This window comes from Dermochelys coriacea, chromosome 12 (assembly GCF_009764565.3).
Source record: "Dermochelys coriacea isolate rDerCor1 chromosome 12, rDerCor1.pri.v4, whole genome shotgun sequence".
Lineage (NCBI taxonomy): Eukaryota > Metazoa > Chordata > Testudines > Dermochelyidae > Dermochelys > Dermochelys coriacea.
The window spans coordinates 13,571,491-13,589,390 of record NC_050079.1 but is presented as its reverse complement, the minus strand read 5'-3'; the positions used below and the strand labels follow the sequence as shown (position 1 = coordinate 13,589,390).

Genomic DNA, 17,900 nt, shown 5'->3' with positions numbered 1-17,900 from the left:
AGTGTGAACCAATGCAGTTATGTATGCCACATTTTTCAGACAGCCTGATGGACACCTCTAAGAGGTGTGAACTGTCGTTGATATTGTAAACCTTTCAGGGCAGGGATTCACTCTCTTTGTGTGTGATTTTTCACAATGCCCAGGTCCACAATCCCAATTGAGTCTTTAGACTCCTCCTCCTCCCTACAATCCCTACTGCTACGGTTGTTGAGGCATAATGAGGATTTCAATATCAGCATTGTTTAATTATTTAACTGTTGCTTAAAGCCTTCAAGAAAGAAAAAGGGAAATTATATAAAGATCTTCACATCTTTTACTGTCTCCAGTGGGCAGCTCTTGGTTTATAGGTGGAACTTGGTGGAACGCTGCTACTCCCTACCCCATGGTTCAACTCCTGACAATGACACATCTAAAAGGAGATACTGGCAAGACCAATCTAAACCAGCAAGGTGTAGGTATGGACATTATCTGCATAGAGGTAGTAGTTGATGCTGTAGGAGGTCTTACATCCAAAGGACTTCCCAAAAGGTCCACTCAAAGACAAAGTGTAGAAGGGAAAGGGAAGAAATCTCTGGAGAAAGTTATGAATAAAGTGTGGGAGAGGGGAGGAAGAGGACTCACCAATGGAGATGTTGAAAAAGATTGAAAGAAAAGAGGAAAAGCAGGCAATCACAGAATCACAAGAAACCAAGGAGGAAGGGAAGTGGAAAAGGAGGAAGAAATCATTTGTGTCAAAAACAGAATATTGACTGAGGAGAATGAGAATAGAGAAAATACTTTTACACTCAGCCAGGAGGAGGCCACTTGTTCTTTCTGTGGAGTGAAAGGGGCAGAAACTAGTTCCAAGAGATAAGCAGAGGAAAAGATATCAAAGTGATGGGCTTACTGAAGGAACTTGTAGACTTCTTACTAGACTCTATGTAGACTGCATACTCAAGTAGCTTGTAGGCAATAGGATAGGTTTGCAATTCTGAATGTGCAATTTTATTTTTGGTTATCAGTTCAATATATTCAGTATCATTTTTCCCCCTGTAAAAGCTAGTCTGTAAGTTATTGTGCAACTACACTTGGAAAATGATTGTTTCCTTGATGTTAATTCAATTCTCTACCAGTCTAAGGACTCTTTCTATATACGTCAGCCATTTTGCAATGTTGGTTAGGATAGTTCCACTGCAAAGTAAGTGTATACATAGGCTGTAGTCAGCAGCAGAAATACCACAGGGTTGTGGTGACAGAAAATGGTTGCAACCTCACTTGTAGCAACAGGAAAGAGAGATGCAGGAGATCATAATACATTGAAGAGTAGGAGGAATGGTGCAGAGAATATGAACTCTCAGATGCTCTTGCAGTTGAGTTCTAAGGAAGTTCCATCGAGAGAATTGAAGTTGCCCACCCAAACAGAAACCCTACTGAGGGCATTGATTTAAATACTGACTTCCTCCTGCTGAGATTAATCTCTTCTGGGATTCAAGTGCTGTCATTTGGACTATTCTGCATTAGTTTGGTGAGCCTGGCCCTGTGTAAATTTAAATTCATTTGTGTGTTTGGAATTTATATTTTAAATGTGGTTTTTGTTTTGAAATTGCATTCTGTAGATTTTGTTCTAATTTGCTAACACTTAGGTATTTGAACTCATTATATTGATATCTTCAAACTGATCTAGTTTTGAGACTGAAAGTTGCTAAATTCCTGGTTTCTGAAGTGCACCGAGAGTCGTAGTAACGTGGCCTTGAGCTGCTTTTGTTTTTTCCTCCTATGTCTTCACTCTGGTTTCACTTCAGAATGACTTTGTGCAAGATCAGTCAATGTCAGAATCTGTAGTTTTGCTACATATCCTAGCAAGAGAAAACTTTTATCCTAGCAAGGACATTTTTAAAGTAGATTAATTTGATAAAATATTTCATTAACAAAATTCAAAAAAAATCTATTCATTTTTGAGCTTCCTCTGGTTTTTAACGTAGACTATATTTTGTCCATTTCTGCAAGACTTCTATCTTGTGTTGCTTTTAAGGGAAAGTTTCAGTAAAAACACATGTATTTCATTTTAATAAATATGCACTTGAACAGGTGTTTTATATTTCAGAAACACGGGAGGGAGAGACAACTGTCTCAGCATGTCTTACCAATGCCTGAATTCTCCCTGTAAAGGGTGGGCATGGGGTTGCTTTTCAATTCCATATAGATGACACAGCTTTTGAACTTTACTTGTACTGTAAGTCTTTAGAGTCAATCAAGTTAAAGTGTTCGTCACTAGATGGCACTGAAACATCGTTGTACGCAAAGTGAAGTCTTGAGTCTTCCCCTATGCTGCTACAGCTGCATGGATTTCTAGATGTCAGGAAAATTGTTTTATTGTTAAAGGGCATAGTGTAATATATTCATCTCCATCCAAGGCAGCCATTTAATGCCCTGAAACATGCCCCTCTCACAGCTCTGGCCTGTTAACTATGGTTATTTGGTGTAATAATTAGCAGAGTTTCTCACTAACAGTGGTACTTACTAACACCTCACATTTTCCTCTGTGTTTTTGTACGTGACGGATTGTGCATTCTATGAATGAAGTTAAGCAGGTCAAAGCTTAAGCCCTGTAAAACACCACTATTTTTTGCACAATTGTTTTGAATGGGTATATATTAACTTCCCCGGAGTCCCTGTGGTGTGTAATGCAAACAAATTTCAGTTTTTATTTAATAGCCTAGTGAAGATTTGTAAACACAATACAGTTAACTTTTCAACTTTTGGAACAATCAAAAATAAATGAGTAGCTTTAAAAATAATTAGATCCTATGGACTCCTCCTAACAGTTATACACATTAGAAGCATATTTCAGTCCTTTATGAATTTTTGTGCAGATCATTCAACTTTTAGTTATTCAAGAGGAAAGTCACATAGGGATTTTAATGTTAATGTGTATGCTTGTGTGATACGTAGAAATACACATTTGTCCTCCATGTTCTGAGGATAGATAGGAAAGGCTGGGGTTGTGTTTAACAGTAAAAAGTAAGGAAAACAAGCTATCAGCCAAAAGTGAACTTGTTGAAGATTACTCTGCTGGAAGTTTAAAAAAATAAAATCCAAAAGGGGATGCAGTGCTAGTGGGCAATACTAGACTGTCCAACCCTGGAGTCTGAAGTCCTCTACTACAGACAGTAGCCGTGCAGGCTTCCCCATCTTACACTGTCAAGGTACCCTCCACCTTTATGCCAGTGATAAGGGTGCAAGTGTAGTTTAACTTCCATCAAGTCCTTGATTCTCTGCTGAATTAGTGCCAATTGTAATGGTTGGTTTTATTAGTTATACAGACACTTATTAATGGTTTAAGATGACCGGCTCATTTCTCATAGTCCATAGAAAAGCTGGCAGATGATTACTTTCAGTCACTACCTGCTGAGATAGGATTCAAAGTAGTGATTTTAAAAAATGTTGGTCTGTAACTACTGCATTTGTCTGATTCACTATATTTTAAAATTCCTTCTTCCAACTTTTTTTTTTTAATATCCTGCATTGTCCTTGTTTTATCCTCCTTTCATCATATGATGTTTTTCAACAAGCAACTCCCTTCCAGTTCGAAAGGTAGGTAGTATTATATAGTCAGTAAACAAGAGCAAAGGTGACCCTGACAGTTGTCTCTTAATGTCAGCTCCTTGACCTCCATCTCTTTTATTAATGCATCTAAGCTGCTGTCACCTGGATGGCTATTACTTATAAGTGCATAATATATGTGGAATGGTGGCCTAGTTTTGTGACTTTCAGGTTAAGAGCACCTAGACTTGCAGAACCGCTGGATCAGATCACAGCAAGGTTGATTCAAGATGTTCTGAGTAAAGTGCAATTTGCTGAGTGCAAGTCTCTGACATGTGTTTTTAAAAGTTGAGTAGGTTCGTGAGCATTAAAGATTCCGTGGACCTTTTCATAAGGACAGAGAGGTTAGCCTTTGTATACTTGGACAGAATCACTCCTCAACACACAGTTAGGTAGAGTACTAGTTGACCGTCTGACTGCTTCCCTTTACCCAATTCTGGTTGTGGTTCTGTGGTGTCTACAGTATATCCTGTTGCTTACAAAGTGTTCTGGGCTCCATTAGGATGAAAGTTGCTATACAATGTAAAATATTGCTTGCTGTTTATGTTAATTTTGCACTCCTGTGAGCAGATGTAGAGTCCACCATACCCTAAACAAAATGCACTGTTATGTATTTATGGTAGTGCTCACTGTGTATGTACCACACACTTTCACAGCATTTAAGAAGGATGGTTCCTGCTCCGCGGAACTCACAGTCTAAAGAGAAGAAAAAAGAGAAAATTTATATAAAAGGCAACTGAATTCACTTTAGGCAGGATGGCAGCAGTGGCTCTTTAAGAGACTTAAACGTCAACAGGTCAGGAGCCTGTTGATGAGCTCATAGAGGTTATGCCATGCAGGTGACTGCATAGAAAATGAGCAGGAAGAGACTGTGAGAGAATCTGACATAAGGGTGGATGAAAGTGAGAGCGCTGGCAGAGTGGAGGGGATGACAACACAAAGCTTGACAATTGAAAATAAGTAGGGATATCCAGAATTACGTAGAGCTTTGAAAAACGATGAAAAGTTTAAACACGCCATATATACCCTAGACTTACTGCCTCCCTGGGGTTTGGCTTTAGCAGAAACTCAAATAACAACCACCAAATATAAAGCTCAGCCTAAATTTTGTCCCTAAGCTTGGTTGTTGCTAAGATTTCCATACAGGACTTCTCTGTCCAGACATATGCTCCAACCCCACTGATATCCTTGGTGGCGCTAACAAGTTCCACCTGCTAGTAGGACTCAGCAGTAATTACACTGCATCTTCATGAAGAATTCAAGCACCAGATATCAGGATAACTCAACAACAAAGGAGCCTGGCAGATCCATGCTGCATACAAAAGTCTGGCATCCTGTTAAAACGTGTTGCCTTTTTTTCTTTAAACATGTTATTTTAGTTTATCCTATTGCAAGTTGATTATATAATCTTACTCCACTATTTGACACATCTCTTTGTGATATTAAAACTAAACCAGAAAAAGTAAAGGAGTCAGATATTCAGTGTGTGACTTGTCCTACTTCTGCACGTGAGGCCATGTAAACCTCTTTCTGGGGTCAGTCCTAAAGAGACACAGTTAAGGGCTGGGAGAAAGTAGTGAGCCTGTGGTAGGATTGCTAAGTGCTATGGTCCTAATGATCCAATAAGGTGAAGTATACTGCAGGCTGATGGGCACAGTGCTTTTGCTGGCCAAGCATGCGTCATGAAGCATTGAGCAGCTGGATGGGAAATACTGTTTTCTTATCATCCTTTGACACATTTCTGCATCTGCAGCAGGTTATTGTGGCAACCCTGCTTTCACTTTGTTCGGCGTATGGCTCTCAACTACACTCAAGTGAGCCAGTGCTGTTTCCTGGTGTTTGTTGGTTTGTTAAATTTGACAGTCAGTTAAAATATACAGTAGTACAAAATTTAGTTTGCTCCACTGTAGGGAGCAAAACCTGGTAAAATAGGACAGAGGAGTGTGTTGGGAAAAGATGCATCCGAAGAAGTGAGCTGTAGCTCACGAAAGTTTATGCTCTAATAAATTTGTTAGTCTCTAAGGTGCCACAAGTCCTCCTTTTTTTTTTGCGGATACAGACTAACACGGCTGCTACTCTGAAACCTATCCCTTCTCTGTGAGCCTGTCAGTTTGTCGTCTGCAGAAACTCCACACAGCATTTCTGAGAGTGGGAAGGAGGAGGGAAGAGTCCGGGACCAGCTGGCTTAAGCATGTTTCCCCATCTTGAGGATGGAATTTCTGTATATCTAAATAAGTACTGAAAGTATGGTCAAAATGCTGGTCAGAGCTACATTACTTCCCTTTCATGTTGTGACCCCGTGTGCACAAAGCACAGATATGACCTTTGTATTAATGGCAAAAGGACTACTTTGTCTGTCATGTTACCACTAATGGGGCAAGGGGTGCAGGGAGGTAGGTAAGATCATGGAAGAGTTTCTCTGTTTATCTGGCCAGGGATCTCTCTGAAAATGGCTTTTCACACCTCCCTCTGTCTTCTACCCTTCAATGGCCATCCCTCCTACCCCTACTGCATTTTTATGCTGGGGGATGGAAGGAGCCAATCAGCATTTCTGTGAAATCCTAGCTGGGAGGGAATGTGGGTTTGATTACTTTGTTCTCTATTGCCTATAGGCCCCTAAACATTCAAGTAATAAAATAGAAAACTGGGAGCTAAATGTTTAATTTTTCTTCCCAGGTGTCTAGGGTGCTTTATTGTGATTAATAAAACAGCATTCTTTTAAGAAGCAATAATGCCTAACTTTGTTGTGCAACAGATGTATTCTTAAGCAAGTTGTTAAAGAGTGATTCCTTTGTATTATGGAATGTCTTGGTTTGGCACAAAGCAAATGTCTTAACAGTTATATCTCTTTCCTAATAGTTCAATGCTCTTTTGTATTTTGTCTCTCAGTGCACTATAAACTAAATGATGGTGGTTTAGGATCTCAAACCATCCAGACATGTAAAGGAAAATTAAATAATTATTTCCAATCACAATAAGTTATATTTAGCATTAAAATAGTGCAGTGTATGTTCTAAGCAATATATGAACATGAATCTCACAACTCTCTTCTGAGCTAGGTATTGTAGGTAAGCATCATCGTCGCCATTTTACAGATGGGGAAACAGAGGAAAAATGAGTTCCCCAGGGTGGCACAGTAAGTCAGTTGCAGAGCCTAGATCAGATCTCCAGACTTCCTGACATTCTTTGTTGCACTCATTCCTCCAGACCATGCTGCTTCTCTTTTTAAAAACCAAAAAATAGACAAGTATGTGATTACTTGTGAAAGCCCAGCAGAGTGGCAGTGGTGGAATGTGCCACCACTTCAGGTGCCAGTCAAACAAGGTCAGTCAGAGGAGAGGGTATGTGCTAATCTAGAGTCCTTATTGAATTGGGGGGGAAACAGATGCAGTGCTCAAAGAGCCGGTAAATACTATCTATCTGTTTACCAATTACAGATAGATAGAACCAGACCATGGGCACGAGGAATAGACAGAGTTCAGTACCTACCTTCAGAACACAGGCCTGGAAGGTTACATCTCTTGCCTTAACATAGTGATAGCATTTGATATATGTTGTCAATATGACTGTTTCTGCCCACATGGAAGAAATATAGATATAATTGATATCCATTCTAAATAGCATATGCTTTATATATCTTTTTATAAGAACAGATTAACTAATATAAAAGTGGCTCCTATTATAAATATATTGGGAAGTATTTATTGTAGATGTGCATCATATTCTATGGCCTGGCATATGGCACAATGTGATATTTGAGACCTAATGTATAATACATATCATATGTGAAAAAATACTTGTATTGTGATGCTTATAAAACTTAGCATTTTTCTCTGCATGTAACATATACATAAATCTATATGTGAATGACTGATGAAAAACTTTCACACACTTGCATGAATGGTGATGAGCATGTTAGCTTTACCTATATTGACAGTCATGTCATTTTCACATTTTTTATATAGATTTATTTGTAAATAAATTTTGTAATTATGCCTCAAGAGCCTGATCCAAAGGCCTTTGAAATAAGTGGAAAAGCTCCCATCAACTTGAAAGGGTTTTTGATCAGGCCCCACGTGCCTGCTTTCCTTGCAAACCATCAGTTAGTATACCATTGAAAAGCATTCATATGAAAATATGTTATATGCACATTGTACACCTGTGTAGTTTAGAAAATACATAATCTCTGCAGTGATTGTTCTATTTCTTTAGAAGGTGCAGACACTTTGCAGAAGACCTGTTTTTATGGAACCATGGTCATGAGTTTGTGGCCAAGTTACCATTCAAAGCCTTTTTTTGCGAACCACACCGCCAGTGAAGTCTGGGGCCAAAGGCACCTCTGATTTTAGAGACATTTCGGTTAGAATCTATTTCCATTAAAAAAAAAAAAAAGGTAATGTCCTTTTTTCAAGGACAACTTAATCACAAGTATTGAAGAGAGTAAGCAGCTGGGCTCCACTTCTGCAGCAGAGGCCCAATGAGACCTAACATGCTGGCTGTTTCCCAACTATCTCTTCTCCTTTTCTCGTCCCCTCTCCCCCCGCTCTTAAAGTAAAATGAGTCCGTTAATTTTGGGGGGTTTGCATAGTATCATCTCACAAGGCTCCTCAAAATCATAGGCTAGCTATATGCATTGTGGAATATTTGTGTTAGATGGGAATCAGTTATGAATGGGCAGGTGGAACCCCAAAAATTGTACCATAGGCCTGCCCCAAAAGTATTAAGAGTGGGTCTCTTCCTCCACACCCAATGTAATTTGATAATACATTGTTTTTTAGATGTTCAGTATAACACATCATAAATATTTCAACCGTCACCCCCAAAAATTTTCAACCCCAAAAATAAAATAAAAAATGAGATAAATTATCAAGGGGTTCTGTCTCTGGAAAGCTGTGAAGTTCTACATGTTTTGCTAAATTTGTGACACCTGGCTTTATAACCTTACTGGGCAAGTGAAATCCATGGAAAATAATTTCAAATTTACCTCATAGAGAAAAAGTCGAGAGCCAACAATTCTGTAATGCTATGAAGATGTTCAAATACTATGTAATGGGCATGACAGTTACAGTATGTGAAATTTAATACTCTGGCTGCTTATTGATCTCCCCTTTAGCTGATGGTATGAGCACAAGCATGTGCACTTAGCACCTGCTGTTTCTACATTAACACTATCTTTAGCTTTGTTATCCAGGGGACTTTGAAAATCACACTTCATGTCAAACTGGGGTCCTTTAAAACGTGTAGGTATTTCCTAGACTCATTTTATTCAGACAGCTGCAGCAGCACAGGAGCTAGCAAACAGAGCTCTAAACAGGGGAGTTTGAGTGGGAGTTCTGTTGGAGGAGAAGGTAGTTGTACTTGGTTTTGTATTTTTAGTATTTGTATTTGTGTGTGTGTAGGGGTTTTGTGCTGGGAGAGGAGCTGAGCCTGATTAGGGGGTGGGGCTTTGTGCTGAGAGAGCAGCTGAGCCCCGCCTAGGGGGCGGGGCTTCTGACTAGGGGCCCTATAAAGGTAGCCAGCCAGTCAGGCAGCGGCACAGACAGCTGCAGCGGCACAGGAGCTAGAAAACAGAGCTCTAAACAGGGGAGTTTGAGTGGGAGTTTGTATTGTGGTGCTTGTTTGGGGTTTGCTTTTGCTGGGGGGGTGGTCTTTTTGGTGTGGCTTGTGTTTCCCAGATTAACAGGATTTAGGTGAGAAGGAGATTACAGATACAGAGGCAGCTGTGGGAGTGACTCCTGTAGTGCAAGACACATTGAGGATGACTGGATGTGGAAGCTGTGGTATGTACATGATCCTGGAGGGGAGAACTGGTAAGAGTTTTTTCTGCATGAAATGCCGTCTGATAGAGCTGATGGAGGAAAAGATCCGAGGTTTGGAGATGCAGGTGGAAAGTCTGGTTGAGTTTAGGAAGGGGTTTGAGCAGATGATGGAGCAAAGACATGAGGTATCTGAAGGGAAAAGCTCAGATTCACAGATGGAAGCAGGGCTGGGGAATTTTGAGGAGAGACTGAGTGAGGAAAGTGGTCAGTGGAAACATGTGACTCAAAGAACCAGGCAGAGAAAAAGACGGGCTAGTGAAGGAGAAATAGAGCTTAGGAACAGGTTTGCAGAGTTGGAAAATGAAGAAGGGGATCAGCAGGTACTTGTTGAAGGTGGAACGGTAAGGAAGAAGAGAAGAGAGGCTAGTCCTATAGGAAAAGGGAAAGAGTCAAGGGAGACTACACCAAATATGAGCCCCAGGAGGATACAGGATGGGTTGAAGAGGATTGTAAGGGAAAATAGGAATGGAAAGAACTTGCAGCCAGAGGGAACAGGGGAGAGACTGGAGAATACCACTGTCACCAGGAAAAGGCAGGTCTATGTGATCGGGGACTCTTTATTGAGAAGAATAGACAGGCCTGTAACTAGAGCTGATCCTGAGAATAGAAGGGTGTGCTGTCTTCCGGGTGCTAAGATACGGGATGTAGACCTGAGGTTGAAAAGGATCCTCAAGGGAGCGGGAAAGAATCCCCTAATTATCCTTCATGTGGGAACAAATGATACAGCCAGATTCTCGCTGGAAAGTATCAAGGGAGACTATGCTAGGCTGGGGAAGACGCTTAAGGAAATTGAGGCTCAGGTGATCTTTAGCGGGATCCTTCCTGTTCCTAGAGAAGGGCAACAAAGGTCTGACAAGATTATGACTGTCAACAGATGGCTTAGGGAGTGGTGCTATAAGGAGGGCTTTGGGATGTATGGCCACTGGGAGGCATTCACGGACAGAGGTCAGTTCTCTCGGGATGGACTTCATCTGAGTAGGGAAGGAAATAGACTTCTAGGATCGAGGCTGGCACAACTGATAAAGAGAGCTTTAAACTAGGAATTGGGGGGAGATGGATGGGAGATGTCCAGAAAATCTCCACGCCAGATTTTAGCATTGAGAGGGAAGAAGACGAAGTAAGAATGGATACAGCCGTGGGTAGGAGAATGTATATAAGGAGCGAGGGCGGTGTGGATACTAGTCTAATAGGTTATACTGGCTGTAGAATGACTGTGCCTAATAGGGTACAAAATGTGAGCGAGGCCAAACAGCAAAAATTAAGATGTTTATACACCAATGCGAGGAGTCTAGGTAACAAAATGGAGGAACTAGAGCTACTGGTGCAGGAAGTGAAACCAGATATTATAGGGATAACAGAAACATGGTGGAATAGTAGTCATGACTGGACTACAGGTATTGAAGGGTATGTGCTGTTTAGGAAAGACAGAAACAAAGGTAAAGGGGGTGGAGTAGCATTGTATATCAATGATGAGGTAGAATGTAAAGAAATAAGAAGCGATGCAATGGATAAGACAGAGTCTGTCTGGGCAAAAATTACATTGGGGAAGAAAACTAGTAAAGCCTCTCCTACAATAGTGCTTGGGGTGTGCTATAGACCTCCGGGATCTAATTTGGATATGGATAGAGCCCTTTTTAATGTCTTTAATCAAGTAAATACTAATGGAAACTGCGTGATCATGGGAGACTTTAACTTCCCAGATATAGACTGGAGGACCAGTGCTAGTAATAATAATAGGGCTCAGATTTTCCTAGATGCGACAGCTGATAGATTCCTTCATCAAGTAGTTGCTGAACCGACTAGAGGGGATGCCATTTTAGATTTAATTTTGGTGAGTAGCGAGGACCTCATAGAAGAAATGGTTGTAGGGGACAATCTTGGCTCAAGTGATCATGAGCTAATTCAGTTCAAACTAAATGGAAGGATTAACAAAAATAAATCTGCAACTAGGGTTTTTGATTTCAAAAGGGCTGACTTTCAAAAATTAAGGAAATTAGTTAGGGAAGTGGATTGGACTGAAGAACTTATGGATCTAAAGGTAGAGAAGGCCTGGGATTACTTTAAATCAAAACTGCAGAAGCTATCGGAAGCCTGTATCCCAAGAAAGGGGAAAAAATTCATAGGAAGGAGTTGTAGACCAAGCTGGATGAGCAAGCATCTTAGAGAGGTGATTATGAAGAAGCAGAAAGCATACAGGGAGTGGAAGATGGGAGGGATCAGCAAGGAAAGCTACCTAATTGAGGTCAGAACATGTAGGGATCAAGTGAGACAGGCTAAAAGTCGAGTAGAGTTGGACCTTGCAAAGGGAATTAAAACCAATAGTAAAAGGTTCTATAGCCATATAAATAAGAAGAAAACTAAGAAGGAAGAAGTGGGGCCGCTTAACACTGAGGATGGAGCGGAGGTTAAAGATAATCTAGGCATGTCCCAATATCTAAACAAATACTTTGCCTCAGTCTTTAATAAGGCTAAAAAGGATCTTGGGGATAATGGTAGCATGACAAATGGGAAGGAGGATATAGAGGTAGATATTACCATATCAGAGGTAGAAGCGAAACTGAAACAGCTTAATGGGACTAAATCGGGGGGCCCAGATAATCTTCATCCAAGAATATTAAAGGAATTGGCACCTGAAATTGCAAGCCCATTAGCAAGAATTTTTAATGAATCTGTAAACTCAGGAAGAAAAGGAGTACTTGTGGCACCTTAGAGACTAACAAATTTATTAGAGCATAAGCTTTCGTGAGCTACAGCTCACTTCATCGGATGCATCCGATGAAGTGAGCTGTAGCTCATGAAAGCTTATGCTCTAATAAATTTGTTAGTCTCTAAGGTGCCACAAGTACTCCTTTTCTTTTTGCGAATACAGACTAACACGGCTGCTACTCTGAAACCTGTAAACTCAGGAATAGTACCGAATGATTGGAGAATTGCTAATATAGTTCCTATTTTTAAGAAAGGAAAAAAAAGTGATCCGGGTAACTACAGGCCAGTTAGTTTGACATCTGTAGTATGCAAGGTCCTGGAAAAAATTTTGAAGGAGAAATTAGTTAAGGACATTGAAGTCAATGGTAAATGGGACAAAATACAACATGGTTTTACAAAAGGTAGATCGTGCCAAACCAATCTAATCTCCTTTTTTGAAAAAGTAACAGATTTTTTAGATAAAGGAAATGCAGTGGATCTAATTTACCTAGATTTCAGTAAGGCATTTGATACCGTGCCACATGGGGAATTATTAGTTAAATTGGAGAAGATGGGGATCAATATGAACATCAGAAGGTGGATAAGGAATTGGTTAAAGGGGAGACTGCAACGGGTCCTACTGAAAGGCGAACTGTCAGGTTGGAGGGAGGTTACCAGTGGAGTTCCTCAGGGATCGGTTTTGGGACCAATCTTATTTAATCTTTTTGTTACTGACCTTGGCACAAAAAGTGGGAGTGTGCTAATAAAGTTTGCAGATGATACAAAGCTGGGAGGTATTGCCAATTCAGAGAAGGATCAGGATATTATACAGGAGGATCTGGATGACCTTGTAAACTGGAGTAATAGTAATAGGATGAAATTTAATAGTGAGAAGTGTAAGGTTATGCATTTAGGGATTAATAACAAGAATTTTAGTTATAAGTTGGGGACGAATCAATTAGAAGTAACGGAAGAGGAGAAGGACCTTGGAGTATTGGTTGATCATAGGATGACTATGAGCTGCCAATGTGATATGGCTGTGAAAAAAGCTAATGCGGTTTTGGGATGCATCAGGAGAGGCATTTCCAGTAGGGATAAGGAGGTTTTAGTACCGTTATACAAGGCACTGGTGAGACCTCACCTAGAATACTGTGTGCAGTTCTGGTCTCCCATGTTTAAAAAGGATGAATTCAAACTGGAGCAGGTACAGAGAAGGGCTACTAGGATGATCCGAGGAATGGAAAACTTGTCTTATGAAAGGAGACTTAAGGAGCTGGGCTTGTTTAGCCTAACTAAAAGAAGGTTGAGGGGAGATATGATTGCTCTCTATAAATATATCAGAGGGATAAATATAGGAGAGGGAGAGGAATTATTTAAGCTCAGCACCAATGTGGACACAAGAACAAATGGGTATAAACTGGCCACCAGGAAGTTTAGACTTGAAATCAGACGAAGGTTTTTAACCATCAGAGGAGTGAAGTTTTGGAATAACCTTCCAAGGGAAGCAGTGGGGGCAAAAGATCTATCTGGTTTTAAGATTCTACTCGATAAGTTTATGGAGGAGATGGTATGATGGGATTTTGGTAAGTAATTGATCTTTAAATATTCAGGGTAAATAGGCCAAATCCCCTGAGATGGGATATTATATGGATGGGATCTGATTTACTATAGAAAACTCTTTCCTGGGTATTGGCTGGTGAATCTTGCCCATGTGCTCAGGGTTTGGCTGATTGCCATGTTTGGGGTCGGGAGGGAGTTTTCCTCCAGGGCAGATTGGAGAGGCCCTGGAGGTTTTTTTGCCTTCCTTTGTAGCATGGGGCATGGTTGACTGGAGGGAGGCTTCTCTGCTCCCTCGAAGTTTTGAACCATGATTTGAGGACTTCAATAGCTCAGGCATGGGTGAGGTTTTTCATAGGAGTGGGTGGGTGAGATTCTGTGGCCTGCGCTGTGCAGGAGGTCGGACTAGATGATCAGAGTGGTCCCTTCTGACCTTAGTATCTATGAATCTATTTCATTTATTTTTGAGTGTGAGGTCTTTTAAATAATATATTAAGTTTCAGATGATTAAAAAAAATCTTTAGTGTTTTGATTTTTAAAGGTTTCAGAGTAGCAGCTGTGTTAGTCTGTATTCGCAAAAAGCTTATGCTCAAATAAATTTGTTAGTCTCTAAGGTGCCACAAGTACTCCTTTTCTTTTTGATTTTTAAACATACTCGAATTAGACTTGAGATCTTTTTGTTGTTGTTATCAGTCATAAAAACAGTCCTGGATTCTCAACTGAACTCAATATTTTCTGGGGGCTGCAGAGAAACTGGTTGCATCTCCCTAAATCTGGACCTTGTTCTAATAATTCTGCAATAATGGATGTTATCTGATTACTTCATATGGTAAAGCCTTTGGGCTAATTGTAGTGGCTCATGTATGAGCCTGAAAAGTGGTGAGGGGGCACACAGAGCAACAAACAGCACAGGGGGCAGGCAGAATCCTGGTATTTGCTCTTCTTAAATGCGAAGTACAGAGGGATATTAGTTTAGTCAGCAGAGCTAGTTACTCCAAACTGGCATTTGGTCTTCCCATCCCCCCCTTCCCAATGGCTGGAAGTACTGCATCTTGTAGGAGTCCACAGTTGATTACACTCCCCCAGGGACCCAGAGGCATTTTTCTTTCCCCTGTCCTCCACAATCCAGATACCTGGCTGCTTCTGCTGTCAGCCTCCACACAAGCTTCCACAGTGGCTGCTACAGCAACAGTATATCACTTAATAAACTCATTATTACCATTATCATTTATTTGTATTGTGGTAGTATCAGAGGTCAGTTATCAGGATCAAGGCCCCATTTTGTAAGGCAATGTAAAAACACATAGGCAGAGTTGGTCCCTGCTTTGAAGAATTTGCATTCTATGATGAAAACCTAATTTTTGGCTTATTTGAGATTCTTCTTGGTTTTCCTCAAAGGTTTGCTCTTCATTTTCATAGAAGGGAACGTACAAATACCAGCTCAGAATTGAGGCCAAGTGCACTTTTAGTTAACCATCTCCAAACTTTAACATTAATCTCACTGTATTATTATGCACAAATTTATCAATGGAATGGGAATCCATCAGAGCAATTTTGTATTAGCATAACCCATCAGTGAGTCTGTGTTCCAAATTCCCCTCTGTGTCTGATCTGCAAAGAAGAGGAGTCTGTTATAACACCATCTAGAGACTCTGGCTCTTTTCTATAGCAACACATGGTTTTAGTTCTGGTCTGTCAGCCAAGATGGTGGCTGTTGTATAAGAATGTGAGACTTTCACAGATTGTGATGCCAAAAAGCAACCGTTGTTAAGTGTTAAACCTTTAGCAAGCCTAAATCTGTATTAAAATTTTAATATATTCACTTAATTGAGCACCTCGTGCACACCCTGGCTTTTTGCTTAGGCAGCTCTCCTGCTGAAGACTAGGTTTTTCAAAAAGTGCAAGTATGCTTTTGCCTGTGCCAACATGCTTACATGCATATGGAATTTGCACCTATTCCTGTCTGGGTGCAAATCAGAACATCCACTGGGGATGTGTATACACTTTAAGAAATAATCTTGCTCAAAGAGAAGAAGCCATTTAAAAAGAAAAAGTGAACTGCTTGATCAGTTGAAGAGACTAAATAATATTATATTATAATAATGTTTTGTCCATTTCTAGCACTTTCAGTCCAATGATTTCAAAGTGTTTTACAAACACTAATGAGTTAGGCTTCACAGTGTCTTGTTAGGGAAATCTCTCCCACCCACTCCCAGCATTTTACAGATGAGGAAAAACAGAGGCATAGAGGAGTTAAGTGACTTGCCTAAAGCCAGTGTATGACAGCGACAGGAATAGAACTCTGATCCCCTAACTATCTAACTTTCGTCTTAATCACAACACCATCCTGTTTCCCACTTAAAATGGAGTAGAACTCTTTGTGGAATAAAAATACAAGGAAGAATTATAATTACGGTATTTTATCTTTATTTGATCTCTGTTTTGGTTTTTTTAATTATTGTTTGGCATGTTCTGTGTTAAGACTGGTGCTTAGCATTTCCTATATTTAACCTATAACCTATATTTAACACCTGGTCAAACACTATTTAGCTCTTTGGCATTGGCTGTTAGGAGGAATTTTTGCTACAATTATCTGGATTAAGTAGAAACCATTTCCATTTACTGTCATTAAGCTAATTTAGCTCCCTGGGAGATATCCTGATAACGCTCTGCCTAGTTAAGTGGTATATATTGCATTTAGTTTCTCAGCATCTGTTTGACTGTCTTTCAGTGAAACGGTGGGAAGAAAGCCAAGCAAAAATAGTCCTTAGTCTTTGCTCTTTTCAGATCCTTCACAATTCACAAAAGCCATGTTCGTCCAAAAATATAAAAGCCCTCTCACCCTGAACGAACGTGTGCACACTCTCTCACACGCACACATACGAGTCTGAAGAACGATTAATAGGTGTTGGAATCTGTATAAAGGTAGGTAATTAATTTTCCCAAAGCAAGAAGTTTGCTTGCTTTCCACCAGTGTAGAGCTGATCCAGTAACCAGTCTGTACCTGCTGAAGGAGGATGCCGAATGGTAAAGGGACCAAAAAATGGATGATGCTGTCAAGGTGCTTGCAGTGATGCCAACAGTTTATTGATAGGGTCTGCTGGGGTGGGGCTCAGGGGCATTCCAGCAGCAAAAAGAGGCCATGTTTGAATGATTTATCATTTCAACTTCCTATTATAATTACTTAAAGTGCTAAATCATGTGTGACAAATCTAACACTCAACTGGGCAAGAAGATTGCCAGTCCCTTTTCATTAACAGCTACTGGCAAAAGAACAATGTTCCTTAGGTTAAAACAACAATTAGAGGACCCTTAACATATCAAGTCAGGCCACTGAGAAGGGATACTGATAGCAGACATTTTTCACACATAGCTAAGCTGCTTCAATGCATAAATTAACTTTGAGTTCAGTTACATCAGTCAAGTGTGTTGTGCATATGCATGACTGGGCTGTGTGTGTGTGTGTGTGTGTGTGTGTGTGTGTGTGAGAGAGAGAGAGAGAGAGAGAAAACCAGAATGTGGGCCTGTTGAGTTATGAGAAAGAGTAGAGAACTTGGACTCAGTAAGCAAAGCCAAACAGTACCTTAGCAGGAAGGAATATCAGTCTTTAGACAGGTTTCAGAGTAGCAGCCGTGTTAGTCTGTATTCGCAAAAAGAAAAGGAGTACTTGTGGCACCTTAGAGACTAACAAATTTATTAGAGCATAAGCTTTTGTGAGCTACAGCTCACTTCATCGGATGCATTTGGTGGAAAAAAAACCTTTTTTTTTCTTTAGACAGCTGCTCAGTTATAAATACTGGTATTAGAACTAAGATTTTTGTTTGCAATCCTATAGTTTGTGCATTACTTTTTTTCCCTCCCTCCATGACCCAATCAGTTAATTAGGTCCTATATACTCCGTAATCTAACTAGTCTGTTTAATGGGACAGTAAAATGTACAGTGATTACATAAACCAAAAAATATTTGGAAATGGAGTGCAATTTGGGAACACAAGTTATGAACCATTAAGTATTTTTTAGATAACTCTAGATCATGAATTTTGATTCATACTAGTTTAGATGGAGTCATGTAGTTCTTGGCCTTAAGAACCTATAAAGCCTGTTTGACATGATCGTGGGAGGGAAGGTGTGCTGTACTGCCCTAAGTACAGTGCAATTTGTGGTGTTATATCTGCCAGTATTTTTTGACAGATTAGATTATAGGAAGAATGGTAGCACAGATAGTGTAACTGCTGGTAAATCTGAGTATAATGAAAG

The 17,900-nt window shown here is 40.2% G+C and overlaps 1 protein-coding gene and 1 long non-coding RNA gene across 18 annotated transcripts in view; one reads left to right on the top strand and one right to left on the bottom strand.

Moving 5' to 3' along the window:
• FTO (FTO alpha-ketoglutarate dependent dioxygenase) overlaps nt 1-17,900 on the top strand; it is a 334,924-nt gene that overhangs the window by 41,254 nt on the left and 275,770 nt on the right. For 2 of the 17 annotated variants that reach the window (XM_043495127.1, XM_043495121.1), the window contains exon 1: nt 6,859-6,906. The exons of 13 other annotated variants lie outside the window; for them this stretch is intronic. In XM_043495127.1, the coding sequence (XP_043351062.1) occupies nt 6,874-6,906 (33 nt within the window). In that variant the 5' untranslated portion in view covers nt 6,859-6,873. Of the gene's footprint in view, nt 1-326; nt 450-3,021; nt 3,186-6,858; nt 6,907-17,900 lie in introns of those variants that run through there. 2 more of the 17 variants (XM_043495131.1, XM_043495132.1) reach the window with 2 other exon arrangements.
• The window catches only part of LOC122456317, a 79,331-nt gene that overhangs the window by 3,394 nt on the left and 58,037 nt on the right, over nt 1-17,900 (bottom strand). The gene's annotated exons all lie outside the window — the stretch shown is intronic.